The sequence below is a fragment of the Pristiophorus japonicus genome, unplaced genomic scaffold (assembly GCF_044704955.1).
Source record: "Pristiophorus japonicus isolate sPriJap1 unplaced genomic scaffold, sPriJap1.hap1 HAP1_SCAFFOLD_799, whole genome shotgun sequence".
Lineage (NCBI taxonomy): Eukaryota > Metazoa > Chordata > Chondrichthyes > Pristiophoridae > Pristiophorus > Pristiophorus japonicus.
Genome location: NW_027254717.1, coordinates 177,424 through 199,929, shown reverse-complemented (window position 1 = coordinate 199,929; position 22,506 = coordinate 177,424). Strand labels below are relative to the sequence as shown.

The window sequence follows — 22,506 nt, the reverse complement described above, 5'->3', positions numbered from 1 at the left end:
GACAGAGAGAGGGGGCGAGAGAGACAGAGAGGGGGCGAGAGAGACAGAGAGAGGGGGCGAGAGAGACAGAGAGAGGGGGCGAGAGAGACAGAGAGGAAGAGACACAGAGAGAGGGGGTCGAGAGAGACAGAGAGAGGGGGCGAGAGAGACAGAGAGCGGGGGCGAGGGACAGAGAGGAAGAGACACAGAGAGAGGGGGGCGAGAGAGACAGAGAGGGGGCGAGAGAGACAGAGAGAGAGGGGGCGAGAGACAGAGAGGAAGAGACACAGAGAGAGGGGGGCGAGAGAGACAGAGAGGGGGCGAGAGAGACAGAGAGAGGGGGGCGAGAGACAGAGAGGAAGAGACACAGAGAGAGGGGGGCGAGAGAGACAGAGAGGGGGCGAGAGACAGAGAGAGAGGGGGCGAGAGACAGAGAGAGGGGGGGCGAGAGACAGAGAGGAAGAGACACAGAGAGAGGGGGCGAGAGAGACAGAGAGGGGGCGAGAGAGACAGAGAGGGGGGGCGAGAGACAGAGAGAGAGGGGGCGAGAGACAGAGAGGAAGAGACACAGAGAGAGGGGGGCGAGAGAGACAGAGAGGGGGCGAGAGAGACAGAGAGGGCGAGAGAGACAGAGAGGGGGCGAGGGACAGAGAGGAAGAGACAGAGAGAGGGGGGTGAGAGAGACAGAGAGGGGGCGAGAGAGACAGAGAGAGGGGGCGTGAGAGACAGAGAGAGGGGGCGAGAGAGACAGAGAGAGGGGGGCGAGAGAGACAGAGAGAGGGGGCGAGAGAGACAGAGAGAGGGGGGCGAGAGAGACAGAGAGAGGGGGGCGAGAGAGACAGAGAGGGGGCGAGAGAGACAGAGAGAGGGGGCGAGAGGCAGAGAGAGAGGGGGCGAGAGACAGAGAGAGAGGGGGCGAGAGACAGAGAGAGAGGGGGCGAGAGAGACAGAGAGAGAAGGGGCGAGAGACAAAGAGAGGGGGGCGAGAGAGACAGAGAGAGGGGGGCGAGAGAGACAGAGAGGGGGCGAGAGAGACAGAGAGAGGGGGCGAGAGACAGAGAGAGAGGGGGCGAGAGACAGAGAGAGAGGGGGCGAGAGACAGAGAGAGAGGGGGCGAGAGACAGAGAGAGAGGGGGCGAGAGACAGAGAGAGAGGGGGCGAGAGACAGAGAGGAAGAGACAGAGAGAGACCGAGAGACAGAGAGGAAGAGACAGAGAGAGAGGGGGCGAGAGAGAGAGAGAGAGAGAGAGAGGGGGGCGAGAGAGACCGAGAGACAGAGAGGAAGAGACAGAGAGAGACGGGGCGAGAGACAGAGAGGAAGAGACAGAGAGGGAGGGGGCGAGAGACAGAGAGAGAGGGGGCGAGAGACAGAGAGGAAGAGACAGAGAGGGAGGGGGCGAGAGGCAGAGAGAGAGGGGGCGAGAGAGACAGAGAGAGGAGGCGAGAGAGACAGAGAGAGGAGGCGAGAGAGACAGAGAGAGGAGGCGAGAGAGACAGAGAGAGGAGGCGAGAGAGACAGAGAGAGGAGGCGAGAGAGACAGAGAGAGGGGGCGAGAGAGACAGAGAGAGGGGGCGAGAGAGACAGAGAGAGGGGGCGAGAGAGACACAGAGAGGAAGAGACACAGAGAGAGGGGGCGAGAGAGACAGAGAGAGGGGGCGAGAAACACAGAGAGAGGCGGTGAGAGAGACAGAGAGAGGGGGCGAGAGAGACAGAGAGAGGAGGCGAGAGAGACAGAGAGAGGGGGCGAGAGAGACAGAGAGGGGGGGCGAGAGAGACAGAGAGAGGGGGCGAGAGAGACAGAGAGAGGAGGCGAGAGAGACAGATAGAGGGGGCGAGAGAGACAGATAGAGGGGGCGAGAGAGACAGAGAGAGGGGGCGAGAGAGACAGAGAGAGGGGGCGAGAGAGAGAGGGGGCGAGAGACAGAGAGAGGGGGTGAGAGAGACAGAGAGAGAGGGTGCGAGAGACAGAGAGGAAGAGACACAGAGAGAGGGGGGCGAGAGAGACAGAGAGGGGGCGAGAGAGACAGAGAGAGAGGGAGAGAGAGACAGAGAGGAAGAGACAGAGAGAGAGGAGCGAGAGAGACAGAGAGAGGGGGCGAGAGACAGAGAGGAAGAGACTCAGAGAGAGGGGGGCGAGAGAGACAGAGAGAGGGGGCGAGAGACAGAGAGAGAGGAGGCGAGAGACAGAGAGAGGAAGAGACACAGAGAGACAGAGAGAGGGGGCGAGACAGAGAGGGGGCGAGAGAGACAGAGAGAGGGGGTGAGAGAGACAGAGAGAGGGGGCGAGAGAGACAGAGAGAGGAGGCGAGAGAGACAGAGAGGGGGCGAGAGAGACAGAGAGAGAGGGCGAGAGAGACAGAGAGAGGGGGCGAGAGAGACAGAGAGAGGGGGCGAGAGAGACACAGAGAGGAAGAGACACAGAGAGAGGGGGTGAGAGAGACAGAGAGAGGGGGCGAGAAACACAGAGAGAGGGTGTGAGAGAGACAGAGAGAGGGGGCGAGAGACAGAGAGAGGGGGCGAGAGAGACAGAGAGAGGGGGCGAGAGAGACAGAGAGAGGGGGCGAGAGAGACAGATAGAGGGGGCGAGAGAGACAGAGGGAGGGGGCGAGAGAGACAGATAGAGGGGGCGAGAGAGGCAGAGAGAGGGGGCGAGAGAGACAGAGAGAGGGGGCGAGAGAGACAGATAGAGGGGGCGAGAGAGACAGAGAGAGGGGGCGAGAGAGACAGAGAGAGGGGGCGAGAGAGACAGAGAGAGGGGGCGAGAGAGGCAGAGAGAGGGGGCGAGAGAGACATAGTGAGGGGGCGAGAGAGACAGAGAGAGAAGGCGAGAGAGACAGAGAGAGGGGGCGAGAGAGACAGAGAGAGGGGGCGAGAGACAGAGAGAGAGGGAGAGAGAGACAGAGAGAGGGGGGCGAGAGACAGAGAGGAAGAGACACAGAGAGAGGGGGGCGAGAGAGACAGAGAGGGGGCGAGAGAGACAGAGAGAGGGGGCGAGAGACAGAGAGAGAGGGAGAGAGAGACAGAGAGAGGGGGGCGAGAGAGACAGAGAGAGGGGGCGAGAGAGACAGAGAGAGGGGGCGAGAGAGACAGAGAGAGGGGGCGAGAGACACAGAGAGAGGGGGCGAGAGACAGAGAGGAAGAGACACAGAGAGAGGGGGGCGAGAGAGACAGAGAGAGGGGGCGAGAGAGACAGAGAGGAAGAGACACAGAGAGAGTGGGGCGAGAGAGACAGAGAGAGGGGGCGAGAGAGACAGAGAGGGGGCGAGAGACAGAGAGGAAGAGACACAGAGAGAGGGGGGCGAGAGAGACAGAGAGAGGGGGCGAGAGACACAGAGAGAGGGGGCGAGAGACACAGAGAGAGGGGGCGAGAGACACAGAGAGAGGGGGGCGAGAGACAGAGAGGAAGAGACACAGAGAGAGGGGGGCGAGAGAGACAGAGAGGGCGAGGGAGACAGAGAGGGGGGGCGAGAGACAGAGAGAGAGGGGGAGAGAGACAGAGAGGAAGAGACAGAGAGAGGGGGGCGAGAGAGACAGAGAGAGGGGGGCGAGAGAGACAGAGAGAGGGGGCGAGAGAGACAGAGAGAGGGGGCGAGAGAGACAGAGAGAGGGGGCGAGAGAGACAGAGAGAGGGGGCGAGAGAGATAGAGAGAGGGGGCGAGTGACAGAGAGAGAGGGGGCGAGAGACAGAGAGGAAGAGACAGAGAGAGAGGGGGCGAGAGAGACCGAGAGACAGAGAGGAAGAGACAGAGAGAGAGGGGGCGAGAGACAGAGAGAGAGGGGGCGAGAGACAGAGAGAGGGGGGGCGAGAGAGACCGAGAGACAGAGAGGAAGAGACAGAGAGAGAGGGGGCGAGAGACAGAGAGAGAGGGGGCGAGAGACAGAGAGAGAGGGGGGCGAGAGAGGCCGAGAGACAGAGAGGAAGAGACAGAGAGAGAGGGGGCGAGAGACAGAGAGGAAGAGACAGAGAGAGAGGGGGCGAGAGACAGAGAGGGGGCGAGAGAGACCGAGAGACAGAGAGGAAGAGACAGAGAGAGAGGGGGCGAGAGAGACAGAGAGGAAGAGACACAGAGAGAGGGGGGGAGAGACACAGAGAGGAAGAGACACAGAGACAGAGAGAGGGGCGAGAGAGATAGAGAGAGGGGGGGAGAGACAGAGAGGAAGAGACAGAGAGAGGAAGAGACACAGAGAGAGGGGGCGAGAGACACAGAGAGGAAGAGACACAGAGAGAGGGGGCGAGAGACACAGAGAGGAAGAGACACAGAGACAGAGAGAGGGGGCGAGAGAGATAGAGAGAGGGGGCGAGAGAGACAGAGAGGAAGAGACAGAGATAGAGAGAGGGGGGGAGAGACACAGAGAGGAAGAGACACAGAGACAGCATGTTAGTTGTATCAGGTTGAAATGTGGACCAGAAGCACAGGCTTGGTGGGCCGCCTGTCCTCCTGCTGTGCTCTCTGGTGCTGTGAACAATCTGCCTGGCCAGCTCAGTCCGGTACCTCGGGTAAGTGGTGAAACTGTTCATCAGAACACAACAACTTGTATTTATATAGCGCCTTTAACTGATTAAACTGGCCAAAGGTGCTTCACAGGAGCAATCAGATAAAATCTGACACTGTGTCACATGAGATATTAGCGCAGGTGGCCAAAAGCTCAGTCACTGAGGCAGTTTTTAAGGTTTGTCTCAAAGGAGGAAAGGTAGAGGCGAAGAGGTTTAGGGAGGGAGTTCCAGAGCTTGGGGCCCAGGCAACAGAAGGCACGGCCACCAATGGTGGAGCTATTATAATCAGGGATGCTCAAGGGGACAGAATTAGAGGAACGCAGACATCTTGTGTGGGGATTGTGGGACTGGAGGGGCGAGGCCATGGAGGGATTTGAAAACATAGAAAATAGGTGTTGGAGTAGGCTATTCGGCCCTTCAAGCCTGCACCGCCATTCAATAAGATCATGGTTGGTCATTCCTTCAGTATCCCTTTCCTGTTTTTTCTCCATACCCCTTGATCCCTTTAGCTGTAAGGGCCATATCTAACTCCCTCTTGAATATATCCAATGAACTGGCCTCAACAACTCTCTGCGGCAGGGAATTCCACAGGTTTACAACTCTTTGAGTGAAGAAGTTTCTCATCTCAGTCCTAAATGGCATAACCCTTATCCTAAGACTATGTCCCCTGGTTCTGGACTTCCCCAACATCGGGAACATTCTTCCCACATCTAACCTGTCCAGTCCCGTCAGAATCTTATACGTTTCTATGAGATCCCCTCTCATCCTTCTAAACTCCAGTGAATAAAGGCCCAGTTGATCCAGTCTCTCCTCATATGTCAGTCCAGCCACTCCTGGAATCAGTCTGGTGAACCTTCGCTGCACGCCCTCAATAGCAAGAACGTCCTTCCTCAGATTAGGAGACCAAAACTGAACACAATATTCCAGGTGAGGCCTCACTAAGGCCCTGTACAACTGCAGTAAGACCTCCCTGCTCCTATACTCAAATCCCCGAGCTATGAAGGCTAACATACCATTTGCCTTCTTCACGCCTGCTGTACCTGCATGCCAACTTTCAATGACTGATGAACCATGACACCCAAGTCTCGTTGCACCTCCCCTTTTCCTAATCTGCTGCTATTCAGATAATATTCTGCCTTTGCGTTTTTGCCCCCAAAGTGGATAACCTCACATTTATCCACATTATACTGCATCTGCTATGCATTTGCCCACTCACCTAACCTGTCCAAGTCACCCTGCAGCCTCTTAGCGTCCTCCTCACAGCTCACACCGCCACCCAGTTTAGTATCATCTACAAACTTGGAGATATTACACTCAATTCCTTCATCTAAATCATTGATGTATATTGTAAATAGCTGGGGTCCCAGCACTGAGCCTTGCGGAACTCCACTGGTCACTGCCTGCCATTCTGAAAAGGACCAGTTTGTCCCAACTCTCTGCTTCCTGTCTGCCAGCCAGTTCTCTATCCACGTCAGTACATTATCCCCAATACCATGCGCTTTAATTTTACACACCAGTCTCGTGCTGGACCTTGTCAAAAGCCTTTTGAAAGTCCAAATTGCATCCACTGGTTCTCCCTTGTCCACTCTGCTAGTTACATCCTCAAAAAATTCCAGAAGATTCATCAAGCATGATTTCCCCTTCATAAATCCATGCTGACTTGGACCGATCCTATCACTGCTTTCCAAATGCGCTGCTATTTCATTCTTAATGACTGATTCCAACATTTTCCCCACTACTGATGTCAGGCTAACCGGTCTATAATTACCCATTTTCCCTCTCCCTCCTTTTTTAAAAAGTGGTGTTACATTAGCTACCCTCCAGTCCATAGGAACTGATCCAGAGTCGATAGACTGTTGGAAAATCCTCACCAATGCATCCACTATTTCGAGGGCCATTTCCTTAAGTACTCTGGGATGCAGACCATCAGGCCCTGGGGATTTATCGGCCTTCAATCCCATCAATTTCCCCAACACAATTTTCCGCCTAATATGGATATCCTTCAGTTCCTCCTTCTCACGAGACCCTTGGTCCCCTAGTACATCCGGAAGGTTATTTGTGTCTTCCTTCGTGAAGACAGAACCAAAGTATTTGTTCAATTGGTCTGCCATTTCTTTGATCCCCATTATAAATTCACCTGAATCCGACTGCAAGGGACCTACGTTTGTCTTCACTAATCTTTTTCTCTTCACATATTTATAGAAGCTTTTGCAGTCAGTTTTTATGTTCCCTGCAAGCTTCCTCTCATACTCTATTTTCCCCCTTAAACCCTTAGTCCTCCACTGTTGAATTGTAAATTTCTCCCAGTCCTCGTGATGCTGGCTTCCCGCGAAGTGCAAGTATGAGTTTTGAAATCAAGGAGTTTCTCAACTAGGAGCCAATGTAGGTCAGCGAGCACAGCGGGTGATGGGTGATCGGGATTTGGTGCGAGTTAGGGCATGGGCTGCTGAATTTTGGATGAGCTGAAGTTTATGGAGGGTAGAACATAACAAATAGTAGCAGGAGTAGGCCATACTGCTCCTCGGGCCTGCTCCGCCATTCAATATGATCATGGCCGATCTGATCATGGACTCAGCTCCACTTCCCCATAACCCCTTATCGTTTAAGAAACTGTCTATTTCTGCCTTAAATTTATTCAATGTCCCAGCTTCCACAGCTCTCTGAGGCAGTGAATTCCACAGATTTACAACACTCAGAAGAAATTCCTCCTCATCTCAGTTTTAAATGGGTGGCCGCCTATTCTCAGATCGTGCCCTCTAGTTCTAGTCTCCCCCATCAGTGGAAACATCCTCTCTGTATCCACCTTGTCAAGCCCCCTCATAATCTTATACGTTTCGATAAGATCACCTCATTCTTCTGAATTCCAATAAGTAGAGGCCCAACCTGCTCAACCTTTCCTCATAAGTCAACCCCCTCATCCCCAGAATCAACCTAGTGAACCTTCTCTGAACTGCCTCCAAAGCAAATATATCCTTTCGTAAATATGGAAACCAAAACTACATGCAGTATTCCAGGTGTGGCCTCACCAATACCCTGTATAGCTGTAGCAAGACTTCCCTGCTTTTATACTCCATCCCCTTTGCAATAAAGGCCAAGATACCATTGGCCTTCCTGATCACTTGCTGTACCTGCATACTATCCTTTTGTGCTTCATGCACAAGTACCCCCAGGTCCCGCTGTACTGCGGCACTTTGCAATCTTTCTCCATTTAAATAATAACTTGCCCTTTGATTTTTTTTCTGCCAAAGTGCATGACCTCACACTTTCCAAATTTTTGCCCACTCCCACTCACTTAGCCTGTCTGTGTCCTTTTGGAAGATGGGAGGCTGGCCAGGAGATGGGGTGGAATAGTCACCTCGCTGGAATCATGACACATGGACAACTGGTGGTTAGATCTGGTTTAATACACACTGTACAAGAAATAACAGAGCAACACGGATAAAAACATACTAATTACATATAAACAGGGTGCCACGTGTACGGGGAAGGCACACACACACACAACACACGCGCGGGCCGTTCTAGCAGTGGCTGCTGGGTACAGCTCGGATCAGGCACTTGCGGAGACGGGACACAGTGTGGAGCGCACGGCCCCCCTCCTCCCGCCAAGCGCTTGCCACGCTCTCCTTCTCCCACTTGTTGAGCAGGCTGCTGCAGAGTTTCAGCTCCACGAGCTTCGCCCCGACAGTCTCCATGTTCAATGGCCCCTGGACCGAGGAGCCTGCAATACAGAGGGGCACAAACCCGGCCCAGGTTAATTCATCGTCCCACACCAACAGTTCAATGCCGTTTCATTCTGCTTTGTCCCACTTTAGCCTCCCGATTCCCAGACAAGATGTTTTTTAATGTTCATTTGTTCCCGGGATGAGGGCGCCGCTGTCAAGACAGGCATTTATTGCCCGTCCCCAGTTGCCCTCGAGGTTGTGGGTTCAAGCCCCATTCCAGAAACCCGACCACATAATCCAGGCCAACACTCCCAGTGCAGTACTGAGGGAGTGCTGCACTGTCGGAGGGGCAGTACTGAGGGAGTGCTGCACTGTCGGAGGGGCAGTACTGAGGGAGTGCCGCACTGTCGGAGGGGCAGTACTGAGGGAGTGCCGCACTGTCGGAGGGGCAGTACTGAGGGAGTGCCGCACTGTCGGAGGGGCAGTACTGAGGGAGTGCCGCACTGTCGGAGGGGCAGTACTGAGGGAGTGCCGCACTGTCGGAGGGGCAGTACTGAGGGAGTGCCGCACTGTCGGAGGGGCAGTACTGAGGGAGTGCCGCACTGTCGGAGGGGCAGTACTGAGGGAGTGCCGCACTGTCGGAGGGGCAGTACTGAGGGAGTGCCGCACTGTCGGAGGGGCAGTACTGAGGGAGTGCCGCACTGTCGGAGGGGCAGTACTGAGGGAATGCCGCACTGTCGGAGGGGCAGTACTGAGGGAGTGCCGCACTGTCGGAGGGGCAGTACTGAGGGAGTGCCGCACTGTCGGAGGGGCAGTACTGAGGGAGTGCCGCACTGTCGGAGGGGCAGTACTGAGGGAGTGCTGCACTGTCGGAGGGACAGTACTGAGGGAGCGCTGCACTGTCGGAGGGGCAGTACTGAGGGAGCGCTGCACTGTCGGAGGGGCAGTACTGAGGGAGCGCTGCACTGTCGGAGGAGCAGTACTGAGGGAGCGCTGCACTGTCGGAGGGGTAGTACTGAGGGAGCGCTGCACTGTCGGAGGGACAGTACTGAGGGAGTGCCGCACTGTCGGAGGGGCAGTACTGAGGGAGTGCCGCACTGTCGGAGGGGGCAGTACTGAGGGAGTGCCGCACTGTCGGAGGGGCAGTACTGAGGGAGTGCCGCACTGTCGGAGGGGGCAGTACTGAGGGAGTGCTGCACTGTCGGAGGGGCAGTACTGAGGGAGTGCCGCACTGTCGGAGGGGCAGTACTGAGGGAGTGCCGCACTGTCGGAGGGGCAGTACTGAGGGAGTGGTATCAATGGTCGAGCGATTATATTCAGGGATGCTGAAAAGGGCAGAATTAGAGGAGCGCAGACATCTCAGTGGGTTGTGGGGCTGGAGGCAATTACAGAGATAGGGAGGGGCGAGGCCATGAAGGGGTTTGAAAAGGAGTGTGATTTTTGAAATTGAGGTGCTCCGGGCCAGGAGCCACTGTCGGTCAGCGACAGTGTGAACTCCGTGCCTCTGATGCCGCCCAGTGTCCACACTGGTGTGAGCGCTCAGATACGCTCTCGGGACAAGGCGAATCTCTCAGTAGGTTGCGCTGTGGCTGGCGGGACACTGCGGATAGTAGAGAGCGCCAGAGAGCCGGGCGACCCTGGGGCACTGGGTGAGCACTGCACTCTCGGGATATCGCGGAACCACACCAGGCGCTGACTCTCAACCCACCTGAAACACTGAGGTACTGCATCCCACAACTCCGCTCTCTCACAGCGCCCAGCAGCATCTCCACTCCCACCCTGGTTATCCCGCAATTGGCCGACATGTCCAGCGATACCAGGGAGGGACACAGGAACAGGCACCTGCCCGAGTCAAATGGAGACACACAATGTTATAGTGGGACAGTGTAGAGGGAGCTTTACTCTGTATCTAACCCCGTGCTGTATCTACCCTGGGAGTGTTTGATGGGACAGTGTAGAGGGAGCTTTACTCTGTATCTAACCCGTGCTGTACCTGCCCTGGGAGTGTTTGATGGGGCAGTGCAGAGGGAGCTTTACTCTGTATCTAACCCCGTGCTGTATCTACCCTGGGAGTGTTTGATGGGACTGTGTAGAGGGAGCTTTACTTTGTATCTAACCCGTGCTGTACCTGCCCTGGGAGTGTTTGATGGGGCAGTGTAGAGGGAGCTTTACTCTGTATCTAACCCCCTGTACCTGCCCTGGGAGTGTTTGATGGGACAGTGTAGAGGGAAGCTTTACTCTGTATCTAACCCCCTGTACCTGCCCTGGGAGTGTTTGATGGGGCAGTGCAGAGGGAGCTTTACTCTGTATCTAACCCCCTGTACCTGCCCTGGGAGTGTTTGATGGGGCAGTGTAGAGGGAGCTTTACTCTGTATCTAACCTGTGCTGGACTTGCCCTGGGAGTGTTTGATGGGACAGCGTAAACATAGAAACACAGAAAATAGATGCCGGAGTAGGCCATTCGGCCCTTCGAGCCTGCACCACTATTCAATAAGATCATGGCTGATCATTCCCTCGGTACCCCTTTCCTGCTTTCTCTCCATACCCCTTGATCCCTTTAGGATATATCCAATGAACTGGCATTAACAACTCTCTGCGGCAGGGAATTCCACAGGTTAACAACTCTCTGAGTGAAGAAGTTTCTCCTTACTCAGTGCTAAATGGCCTACCTCTTATCCCAAGACTGTGTCCCCTGGTTCTGAACTTCCCCAACATCGGGAACATTCTACCCGCATCTAACCTGTCCCGTCCCGTCAGAATCTTATATGTTTCTATGAGATCCCCTCTCATCCTTCTAAACTCCAATGTATAAAGGCTCAGTTGATCCAGTCTCTCCTCATATGTCAGTCCAGCCATCCCAGGAATCAGTCTGGTGAACCTTCGCTGCACTCCCTCAATAGCAAGAATGTCCTTCCTCAGATTAGGAGACCAAAACTGAACACAATATTCCAGGTGAGGCCTCACTAAGGCCCTGTACAACTGCAGTAAGACCTCCCTGCTCTTATACTCAAATCCCCTAGCTGTGAAGGCCAACATGCCATTTGCGCTTTTCACCAACTGCTGTACCTGCATGCCAACTTTCAATGACTGATGAACCATGACACCCAGGTCTCGTTGCACCTCCCCTTTTCCTAATCTGCCGCCATTCAGATAATATTCTGTCTTCGTGTTTTTGTCCCCAAAGTGGATAACCTCACATTTATCCACATTATACTGCATCTGCCATGCATTTGCCCACTCACCTAACCTGTCCAAGTCACCCTGCAGCCTCTTAGCGTCCTCCTCACAGCTCACACCGCCACCCAGTTTAGTGTCATCTGCAAACTTGGGAGATATTACACTCAATTCCTTCATCTAAATCATTAATGTATATTGTAAAGAGCTGGAGTCTCAGCACTGAGCCCCGCGGCACTCCACTAGTCACTGCCTGCCATTCTGAAAAGGACCCGTTTATCCCGACTCTCTGCTTCCTGTCTGCCAACCAGTTCTCTATCCACGTCAGTATATTACCCCCAATACCATGTGTTTTGATTTTGTGCACCAATCTCTTTTGAGGGACCTTGTCAAAAGCCTTTTGAAAGTCCAAATACACCACATCCACTGGTTCTCCCTTGTCCACTCGACTAGTTACATCCTCAAAAAATTCCAGAAGATTTGTCAAGCATGATTTCCCCTTTATAAATCCATGCTGACTTGGACCGATCCTGTCACTGCTTTCCAAATGCGCTATTTCATTCTTAGTAATTGATTCCAACATTTTCCCCACTACTGATGTCAGGCTAACCGGTCTATAATTTCCAATTTTCTCTCTCCCTCCCTTTTTAAAAAGTGGTGTTACATTAGCTACCCTCCAGTCCATAGGAACTGATCCAGTCGATAGACTGTTGGAAAATGATCACCAATGCATCCACTATTTCTAGGGCCACTTCCTTAAGTACTCTGTGATGCAGACTATCAGGCCCCGGGGATTTATCGGCCTTCAATCCCATCAATTTCCCGAACACAATTTCCCGCCTAATAATGATATCCTTCAGTTCCTGCTTCTCACTGGACCCTCGGTCCCCTAGTACTTCCGGAAGGTTATTTGTATCTTCCTTCGTGAAGACAGAACCAAAATATTTGTTCAATTGGACTGCCATTTCTTTGATCCCCATTATAAATTCACCTGAATCCGACTGCAAGGGACCTACGTTTGTCTTCACTAATCTTTTTCTCTTCACATATCTATAGAAGCTTTTTCAGTCAGTTTTTATGTTCCCAGTAAGCTTCTTCTCGTACTCTATTTTCCCCCTCCTAATTAAACTCTTTGTGTCCTCCTCTGCTGAATTCTAATTTTCTCCCAGTCCTCAGGTTTGCTGCTTTTTCTGGCCAATTTATATGCCTCCTCCTTGGATTTAACACTATCTTTAATTTCCCTTGTTAGCCACGGTTGAGCCACCTTCCCCGTTTTATTTTTACTCCAGACAGGGATGTACAATTGTTGAAGTTCATCCATGTGATCTTTAAATGTTTGCCATTGCCTATCCACCATCAACCCTTTAAGTATCATTCGCCAGTCTATTCTAGCCAATTCACGTCTCAAACCATCGAAGTTACCTTTCCTCAAGTTCAGGACCCTAGTTTTTGAATTAACTGTCTTAAAAAAGAATTCTACCATGTTATGGTCACTCTTCCCCAAGGGGCCTTGCACAACAAGATTGCTAATTAGATCTTTCTCATTACACATCACCCAGTCTAGGATGGCCAGCTCCTTGGTTGCTTCCTCAACATATTGGTCACGAAAACCATCCCTAATATACTCCAGGAAATCCTCCTCCACCGCATTGCTACCAGTTTGGTTAGCCCAATCAATATGTAGATTAAAGTCACCCATGATAACTGCTGTACCTTTATTGCATGCAACCCTAATTTCTTGTTTGATGCTGTCCCCAACCTTACTACTACTGTTTGGTGGTCTGTACACAACTCCCACTAGCGTTTTCTGCCCCTTGCTATTCCGTAGCTCCACCCATACTGATTCCACATCATCCAGGCTAATGTCCTTTGTTACTATTGCATTAATTTCCTCTTTAACCAGCAATGCCACCCCGCCTCCTTTTCTTTCTGTCTATCCTTCCTAAATGTTGAATACCCCTGGATGTTGAGTTCCCAGCCTTGGTCACCCTGGAGCCATGTCTCCGTGATGCCAATTACATCATACCCATTAACTGCTATCTGTGCAGTTAATTCGTCCACCTTATTCCGAATACTCCTCGCATTGAGGCACAGAGCCTTCAGGCTTGTCTTTCTAACACACTTTGCCCCTTTAGAATTTTGCTGTAATGTGGCCCTTTTTGCCTTAGGTTTCTCTGCCCTCCACTTTTACTTTTCTTCTTTCTATCTTTTGCTTCTGCCTCCTTTTTATTTCCCTCTGTCTCCCTGCATAGTTTCCCATCCCCCTGCCATATTAGTTTAACTCCTCCCCAACAGCATTAGCAAACACTCCCCCTATGATATTGGTTCCGGTCCTGCCCAGTTGCAGACCGTCCGGTTTGTACTGGTCCCACCTCCCCCAGAACCGGTTCCAATGTCCCAGGAATTTGAATCCTTCCGGTCTGCACCACTCCTCAAGCCACGTATTCATCTGAGCTATCCTGCGATTCCTACTCTGACTAGCACGTGGCACTGGTAGCAATCCTGAGATTACTACTTTTGAGGTCCTACTTTTTAATTTAACTCCCAGCTCCCTAAATTTGTCTTGTAGGACCTCATCCCGTTTTTTGCCTATATCGTTGGTACCTATATGCACCACAACTGGCTGTTCACCCTCCCTTTTCAGAATGTCCTGCACCCGCTCCGAGACATCCTTGCCCCTTGCACCAGGGAGGCAACATACCCTCCTGGAATCTCGGTTGCGGCCGCAGAAACGCCTATCTATTCCCCTTACAATTGAATCCCCTATCACTATCGCTCTCCCACTCTTTTTCCTGCCCTCCTGTGCAGCAGAGCCATCCACGGTGGCATGAACTTGGCTGCTGCTGCTCTCCCCTGATGAGTCATCCCCCTCAACAGTACCCAAAGCAATGTATCTGTTTTGCAGGGGGATGACCGCAGGGGACCCCTGCACTACCTTCCTTGCACTGCTCTTCCTGTTGGTCACCCATCCCCTATCTGGCTGTGAACCCTTTACCTGCGGTAAGACCAACTCACTAAACGTGCTATTCACGTCATTCACAGCGTAGAGGGAGCTTTACTCTATATCTAACACGTGCTGTACTTTCCCTGGGAGCGTTTGATGGGACAGTGTAGAGAGCTTTACTCTATATCTAACCTGTGCTGTACCCACCCTGGGAGTGTTTGATGGGACAGTGCAGAGGGAGCTTTACTCTGTATCTAACCCGTGCAGTACCCGCCCTGGGAGTGTTTGATGGGACAGTGCAGAGGGAGCTTTACTCTGTATCTAACCCGTGCTGTACCCGCCCTGGGAGTGTTTGATGGGACAGTGTAGAGGGAGCTTTATTCTGTATCTAACCACGTGCTGTATCTGCCCTGGGAGTGTTTGATGGGACAGTGTAGAGGGAGCTTTACTCTGTATCTAACCCTGTGCTGTACCTGCCCTGGGAGTGCTTGATGGGACAGTGTAGAGGGAGCTTTACTTTGTATCTAACCCCGTGCTGTACCTGCCCTGGGAGTGTTTGATGGGACAGTGTAGAGGGAGCTTTACTTTGTATCTAACCCGTGCTGTACCTGCCCTTGGATTACAGAATTAAATAAAAATTCAGGAAACGGTCAAAGCCAGAAATAATGTTCTTTCCCGGGATGGGGCATTGTCGAGAAACCGGCCTGTGTTCCATCACGTTTGCTACAAACCGAGAGGCTTTACTCAGCCACTTCAGGGGGCAGTTATAGTCAACCATGTTGGTGTGGGACTGGAGTCACATGTAGGCCCAGAGCGGGTAAGAACGGCAGGTTGCCGTTCCTAAAGGACATTCGTGACCCAGTTGGGTTTTTAAGTCTTTTACTGATCCTGGCTTTTTAGTCACAGATTTCGTTTTAAATTGAATCCAAAGCGCCCCGGTGGGATTTGAACTCATGATCCCTGGATTATTAATGCAGTAACAGAATGTGCTACACTCGCGTTCTCTCCCCCACCCCCCCACTGAGAAGGTTATCATCAACCGTTGTCATTCGACATGGGGCAACTTGAACTGGGAAGGAAACCTCAGTGGAACATCGAGGGAAGATTACCTGGACAGATCCCGGATAGAATCATCGGTCAAACGATTCCCCGAGAGGTTAAGATGGGTCAGACAGCACTCGTCCTGGGAACCAATATCGCACAATACATCGAGAGAGAGGGGAGACAAACAGAATCCCATTAGATAGTCACACAAACACTGATCAGAGTTTTCTTCACTCCAGAACTTTTTAAATGACGAGTTCCAAAATAAAAGTGACTCAGAAACATAGAACATAGAAAATAGGAGCAGGAGTAGGCCATACGGCCCCTCGAGCCTGCTCCGCCATTTAATACGCTCATGGCTGATCTGATCATGGGCTCAGATCCACTTCCCTGCCCGCTCCCCATAACCCCTTATCCCCTTATCGTTTAAGAAACTGTCTATTTCTGTCTTAAATTTATTCAATGTCCCAGTTTCCACAGCTCTCTGAGGCAGCGAATTCCACAGATCCACAACCCTCAGAAGAAATTTCTCCTCATCTCAGTTTTAAATGGGCGGCCCCTTATTCTAAGATTATGCCCTCTAGTTCCAGTCTCCCCCATCAGCGGAAACATCCTCTCTGCATCCACCTTGTCAAGCCCCCTCATAATCTTATACATTTTGATAAGATCACCTGAATTCCAATGAGTAGAGACCCAACCTATTGAAACTTTTCTCATAAGTCAACCCCCTCATCTCCGGAATCAACCTAGTGAACCTTCTCTGAACTGCCTCCAAAGCAAGTATATCCTTTCGTAAATATGGAAACCAAAACTGTACGCAGTATTCGTGGTGTGGCCTCACCAATACCCTGTATAGCTGTAGCAAGATTTCCCTGCTTTTATACTCCATCCTCTGCAATAAAGGCCAAGATTCCATTTGCCTTCCTGATCACTTGCTGTACCTGCATACTATCCTCAGGAGGCAAGATGGCCCCTCGAGCCTGCACCGTCATTCAGTACGATCACAGCTGATCCTCTGTCTCAACACCATATTCCCGCTTTTCCCCAGACCCCTTGATCCCTTTTGTGTCGAGAAATCTATCTATCTCCCTCTTAAATATATTCAGTGACTTGGCCTCCACAGCCTTCTGTGGGAGAGAATTCCACAGGTTCACCACCCTCCTGACACAGTCCAGGACTGAAGCAGAATCGAGAACGCGACTGAGTGCTGCCCTCCCTCGGTCCCCCGTACTGGGAACTTCCCCTCCATCGGTCCCCCGTACCGGGAACTCCCCCTCCCCCGGACCGCGAACTCTCCTTCCCTCGGTCCCCAGTACCGGGAACTCCCCCTCCCCTCCCCCTCCCCCGTACTGGGAACTCTCCCTCCCCCTCCCCCGTACCGGGAACTACCCCTCCTCCTCCCTCGTACCGGGAACTCCCCCTCCCCCGGTCCCCCGTACCGGGAACTCCCCCTCCCCCGGTTCCCCGTACCGGGAACTCTCCCTCCCCCGGTTCCCCGTACCGGGAACTCTCCCTACCCCGGTCCCCCGTACCGGGAACTCCCCCTCCCCCGGTCCCCCGTACCGGGAACTCCCCCTCCCCCGGTCCCCCGTACCGGGAACTCTCCTTCCCTCGGTCCCCCGTACCGGGAACTCCCCCTCCCCCTCCCTCGGCCCCCCGTACCGGGAACTCCCCCTCCCACGGACCGGGAACTCCCCCTCTCCCTCACCGGGAACTCCCCCTCCCTCGGTCCCCCGTACCGGGAACTCCCCCTCCCCCTCCCCCGTACCAGGAACTCTTCTTCCCTCGGTCCCCCGTACTGGGAACTCCCCCTCTCCCTCCCACGTACCGGGAACTCCCCCTCCCCCTCCCCCGTACCGGGAACTCTCCTTCCCTCGGTCCCCCGTACTGGGAACTCCCCCTCTCCCTCCCCCTCCCCCGTACTGGGAACTCTCCCTACCCCTCTCCGTCCCCCATACTGGGAACTCCCCCTCCCTCGGCCCCCCGTACTGGGAACTCCGTCTCCCTCGGCCCCCCATACTGGGAACTCTCCCTCCCTTGGTCCCCCGTACTGGGAACTCTCCCTCCCTCGGCCCCCCGTACTGGGAACTCCGTCTCCCTCGGCCCCCCCGTACTGGGAACTCCCCCTCTCCCTCCCACGTACCGGGAACTCCCCCTCCCCCGTACCGGGAACTCTCCTTCCCTCGGTCCCCCGTACTGGGAACTCCCCCTGTCCCTCCCCCTCCCCCGTACTGGGAACTCTCCCTACCCCTCTCCGTCCCCCATACTGGGAACTCCCCCTCCCTCGGCCCCCCGTACTGGGAACTCTCCCTCCCTTGGTCCCCCGTACTGGGAACTCTCCCTCCCTTGGTCCCCCGTACTGGGAACTCTCCCTCCCTCGGCCCCCCGTACTGGGAACTCAGTCTCCCTCGGCCCCCCGTACTGGGAACTCTCCCTCCTTTGGTCCCCCGTACTGGGAACACTCACTCCCTCGGCCCCCCGGACCGGGAACTCCCCCTCCCTCGGCCCCCCGTACCGGGAACTCCCCCTCCCCATGCCTCGGTCCCCCGTACTGGGAACTCTCCCTCCCTCGGTCCCCCGTACTGGGAACTCCCCCTCTCCCTCACCCTCCCCCGTACTGGGAACTCTCCCTACCCCTCTCCGTCCCCCGTACTGGGAACTCTCCCTCCCTCGGTCCCCCATACTGGGAACTCTCCCTCCCCCTCCCCCGTACTGGGAACACTCCCGCCCTCGGTCCCCCGTACTGGGAACTCTCCTTCCTTCGGTCCCCCATACTGGGAACTCTCCATAACCCTCCCCCGTACTGGGAACTCTCCCTACCCCTCCCCCTCCCCCGTACTGGGAACTCTCCCTACCCCTCCCCCTCCCCCGTACTGGGAACTCTCCCTACCCCTCCCCCGTACTAGGAACTCTCCCGACCCCTACCCCTCCCCCTGCCCGTACCGGGAACTCCCCTCTGCTCACCTGCGACAGGTATCGGACGAGGTGCTCCATCAGTGGGCCGTCGCTGTGTGTACCCACCACCGCCGCGATGTCCAGGTGAGCGAGCTGGTCATGAGGCAGGCTCCGCAGGATTAGCTCCACCCCCACCGAGCCCAGAGCATTGTGGGACAGGCACAGCGTCTTCAGGTGCACAGCGCCTGCGGGAAACAAGGGCAAGGTTTGACTTCTCTGCCGCCAGTCCAGGCGGGCAAGGACTGATCCACAGGGGAACTGGGGCAGTCACACACAGGTACGCCAGTCTTTAATACACAAGAACATAAGAAATAGGAGGAGTTGGCCACCTGGCCCCTCGAGCCTGATCCACCATTCAATAAGATCATGGCTGATCTGATCATGGGCTCAGCTCCACTTCCCTGCCCGCTCCCCATAACCCTCGACTCCCTTATCTCTCAAAATCTGTCTATCTCTGCCTTAAATATATTCAATGACCCAGCCTCCCCAGCTCTCTGGGGCAGAGAATTCCAGATTTACAACCCTCAGAGAAGAAATTCCACCTCATCTCAGTTTTAAATGGGCGGCCCCTTATTCGAAGACTATGTCCCCGAGTTTTAGTTTCCTCTCTGAGCGGAAATATCCTCGGTGCATCCACCTTGTCAAGGCCCCTTGAGATAAGATCACCTCTCATTCTTCTGAACTCCAATGTGTAGAGGCCCAACCTCCTCAACCTTTCCTCATAAGTCAACCCTCTCAGCCCCGGAATCAACCGAGTGAACCTTCTCTTCCCCCGCCGGCCCCACAGGGGCGTGAGCCCCCGACACCACTCCAGCCCAGGCACCGCGTGCACACACACACCATCCGTCAGTGGGCACAGACCGCAGGCCGATCCAGGGACGGGTCGATCGCGAGTGATCCATTTCCCCAGCAGGGATCTGCCACAGCGCACAGAGGAGCAATTCCCCGTGGACCTTCCCGGTTTGTGTGGCCGAGAGCGCCAGGGTTTAGGAAGGCAATTCTGGAGCTTAGGGCCGAGGCAGCTGAATGATCGCAGTTCATTTCAGGGAGACAGCCACATCTCCTCACAGCACAGAGCATTGAGTCAGGGCAGGAGGGCAGAGCCATGGCTCAGTGGGCAGCTCATTCCAATCTCATTCTTCATCCTCGCAGTTTCCCCTCCTCATCCCGAGTCAGTAGTTTTAACATTCATTCACTCTCGGAACGTGGGTGTTGCTGGGACTTACTGTCCCTCCCCAGTGGTCCCAGAGGTTGTTGGTTTAAGGCCCACTCCAGAGACTTGAGTACACAATCCAGGCCGACACTCATAGTGCAGAGCGCTGCACGGCCGGAGGGGCAGTACTGAGGGAGCGTTGCACGGTCGGAGGGGCAGTACTGAGGGAGCGCTGCACGGTCGGAGGGGCGGAACCGAGGGAGTGCTGCACTGTCGGAGGGGCGGTACCGAGGGAGCGCTGCACTGTCGGAGGGGCGGTACCGAGGGAGCGTTGCATGGTCGGAGGGGCGGTACCGAGGGAGCGCTGCACTGTCGGAGGGGCGGAACCGAGGGAGCGCTGCACTGTCGGAGGGGCGGAACCGAGGGAGCGCTGCACTGTCGGAGGGACGGTACTGAGGGAGCGCTGCACTGTCGGAGGGGCGGAACCGAGGGAGCGTTGCACGGTCAGAAGGGCGGTACCGAGGGAGCGCTGCACTGTCGGAGGGGCGGTACTGAGGGAGTGCTGCACTGTCGGAGGGGCAGTCTGGATTTTTCCTGAAGTCTTCAGAACGGGATTTGAACTGCTTGGTGTTGTGAGGAGATGAGACTGAATGTATCTGCAGGACACTCCCCAGGAAGACAATCAGTGTTAACGGTGTCTGCGAGATTGGGAGGGCTGGTTCACAATCGACTCACTGTGGAGACATTAAGGGGGCAAACTATGGGCAGTGCCGGGGCTCACATCACGTCATGGTGTGGGGGGATGCATTCGTTATAATCGACCAAAATTCTCTGGACTCTGGGGAGGTACCAGTGGATTGGAAAGCAGCTAATGTAACACCTCTGTTTAAAAAAGGGGACAGACAAAAGGCAGGTAATTATAGGCCGGTTAGTTTAACATCTGTAGTGGGGAAAATGCTTGAAACTATCATTAAGGAAGAAATAGCGGGACATCTAGATAGGAATAGTGCAATCAAGCAGACGCAACATGGATTCATGAAGGGGAAATCATGTTTAACTAATTTACTAGAATTCTTTGAGGATATAACGAGCATGGTGGATAGAGGTGTACCGATGGATGTGGTGTATTTAGATTTCCAAAAGGCATTCGATAAGGTGCCACACAAAAGGTTACTGCAGAAGATAAAGGTACGCGGAGTCAGAGGAAATGTATTAGCATGGATAGAGAATTGGCTGGCTAACAGAAAGCAGAGAGTCGGGATAAATGGGACCTTTTCGGGTTGGAAATCGGTGGTTAGTGGTGTGCCACAGGGATCGGTGCTGGGACCACAACTGTTTACAATATACATAGATGACCTGGAAGAGGGGACAGAGCGTAGTGTAACAAAATTTGCAGATGACACAAAGATTAGTGGAAAGCAGGTTGTGTAGAGGACACAGAGAGGCTGCAAAGAGATTTGGATAGGTTAAGCGAATGGGCTAAGGTTTGGCAGATGGAATACAATGTCGGAACGTGTGAGGTCATCCACCTTGGGGAAAAAAAAACAGTAAAAGGGAATATTATTTGAATGGGGAGAAATTACAACATGCTGCGGTGCAGAGGGACCTGGGGGTCCTTGTGCATGAATCCCAAAAAGTTAGTTTGCAAGTACAGCAGGTAATCAGGAAGGCGAATGGAATGTTGGCCTTCATTGCGAGAGGGATGGAGTACAAAAGCAGGGAGGTCCTGCTGCAACTGTATAGGGTATTGGTAAGGCCGCACCTGGAGTACTGCGTGCAGTTTTGGTCACCTTACTTGAGGAAGGATATACTAGCTTTGGAGGGGGTACAGAGACGATTCACAAGGCTGATTCCGGAGATGAGGGGGTTACCTTATGATGATAGATTGAGTAGACTGGGTCTTTACTCGTTGGAGTTCAGAAGGATGAGGGGTGATCTTATAGAAATATTTAAAATAATGAAAGGGATAGACAAGATAGAGGCAGAGAGGTTGTTTCCACTGGTCGGGGAGACTAGAACTAGGGGGCACAGCCTCAAAATACGGGGGAGACAATTTAAAACCGAGTTGAGAAGGAATTTCTTCTCCCAGAGGGTTGTGAATCTGTGGAATTCTCTGCCCAAGGAAGCAGTTGAGGCTAGCTCATTGAATGTATTCAAATCACAGATAGATAGAGTTTTAACCAATAAGGGAATTAAGGGTTATGGGGAGCGGGAGGGTAAGTGGAGCTGAGTCCACGACCAGATCAGCCATGATCTTGTTGAATGGCGGAGCAGGCTCGAGGGGCTAGATGGCCTACTCCTGTTCCTAATTCTTATGTTCTTATGGGAGTGTGGCACAGCGGGTTAAACTCTGACCTCTCACCCCAGCCGTTCTGCATCTGCCAGTGACTCAGTGATGTGACGCAACTCTGTGCTGGCTGTACACCAGCAGCAGTTACTCTGCTTATCATCCTCGGGATGTGGGCTCACTGGCAAGGCCGGCATTTATTGCCTGTCCCCAGTGACCCTGAGGTGCTGGTGGTGAGGCGCCTTCTTGAACCGCTGCAGTCCGTGTGCTGAAGGTGCTCCCACAGTACTGGATCCAGAGTTTCTTTCATGGTATTAAAAGTCAGCCACATAGTTTGGGATTAATTCATTTTCTGGCAATCTCGGTAGAGCTGACCAGCTACCTTCCCCGACGGACCAGAGTGAACCAGAGCTTTTCACGGTCCGTTTTTTCTGATGCCAGCCAGATTTTTAAAATTTGATTTCACACGGTGATACAACTCACAACCTCGGTGTTGCCAGGTCCGACATCAGAAGCACTAGGTTACTGCATCCTCTGCCTATCAGGAAACCAGTACACCTACACACAAGCTCACTGGTACATAATCCACTGCTATCTACGCCATTTAATTACAATTATCTTAAGTTAAACCCACGCAGACATATCGGCAAAGACATACACACATGCTTGCTCCCTCTGTAAACCTGAGCACATTCAAAACTCGGCTGACACGTGTCCTAACTCGCACCGAATCCCGCTCACCCATCACCTCCTGTGCTCGCTGACCCATGTCCTAACTCGCACCAAGTCCCATTCACCCATCACCCCCT

General features: G+C 53.7%; 1 protein-coding gene across 3 annotated transcripts in view; it reads right to left on the bottom strand.

Annotated features, from left to right (window-relative positions):
• Nucleotides 1-7,861: 7,861 nt before the first annotated feature.
• tonsl (tonsoku-like, DNA repair protein) overlaps nt 7,862-22,506 on the bottom strand; it is an 83,523-nt gene continuing 68,878 nt past the window's right edge. For 2 of the 3 annotated variants that reach the window (XM_070874376.1, XM_070874377.1), the window contains 4 exons: nt 18,267-18,442; nt 15,368-15,441; nt 9,849-9,982; nt 7,862-8,196 (listed from right to left, as the gene is read on the bottom strand). In XM_070874376.1, coding sequence (XP_070730477.1) covers nt 7,997-8,196; nt 9,849-9,982; nt 15,368-15,441; nt 18,267-18,442 — 584 coding nt within the window. In that variant the 3' untranslated portion in view covers nt 7,862-7,996. Of the gene's footprint in view, nt 8,197-9,848; nt 9,983-15,367; nt 15,442-18,266; nt 18,443-22,506 lie in introns of those variants that run through there. The other variant, XM_070874378.1, reaches the window with a different exon arrangement.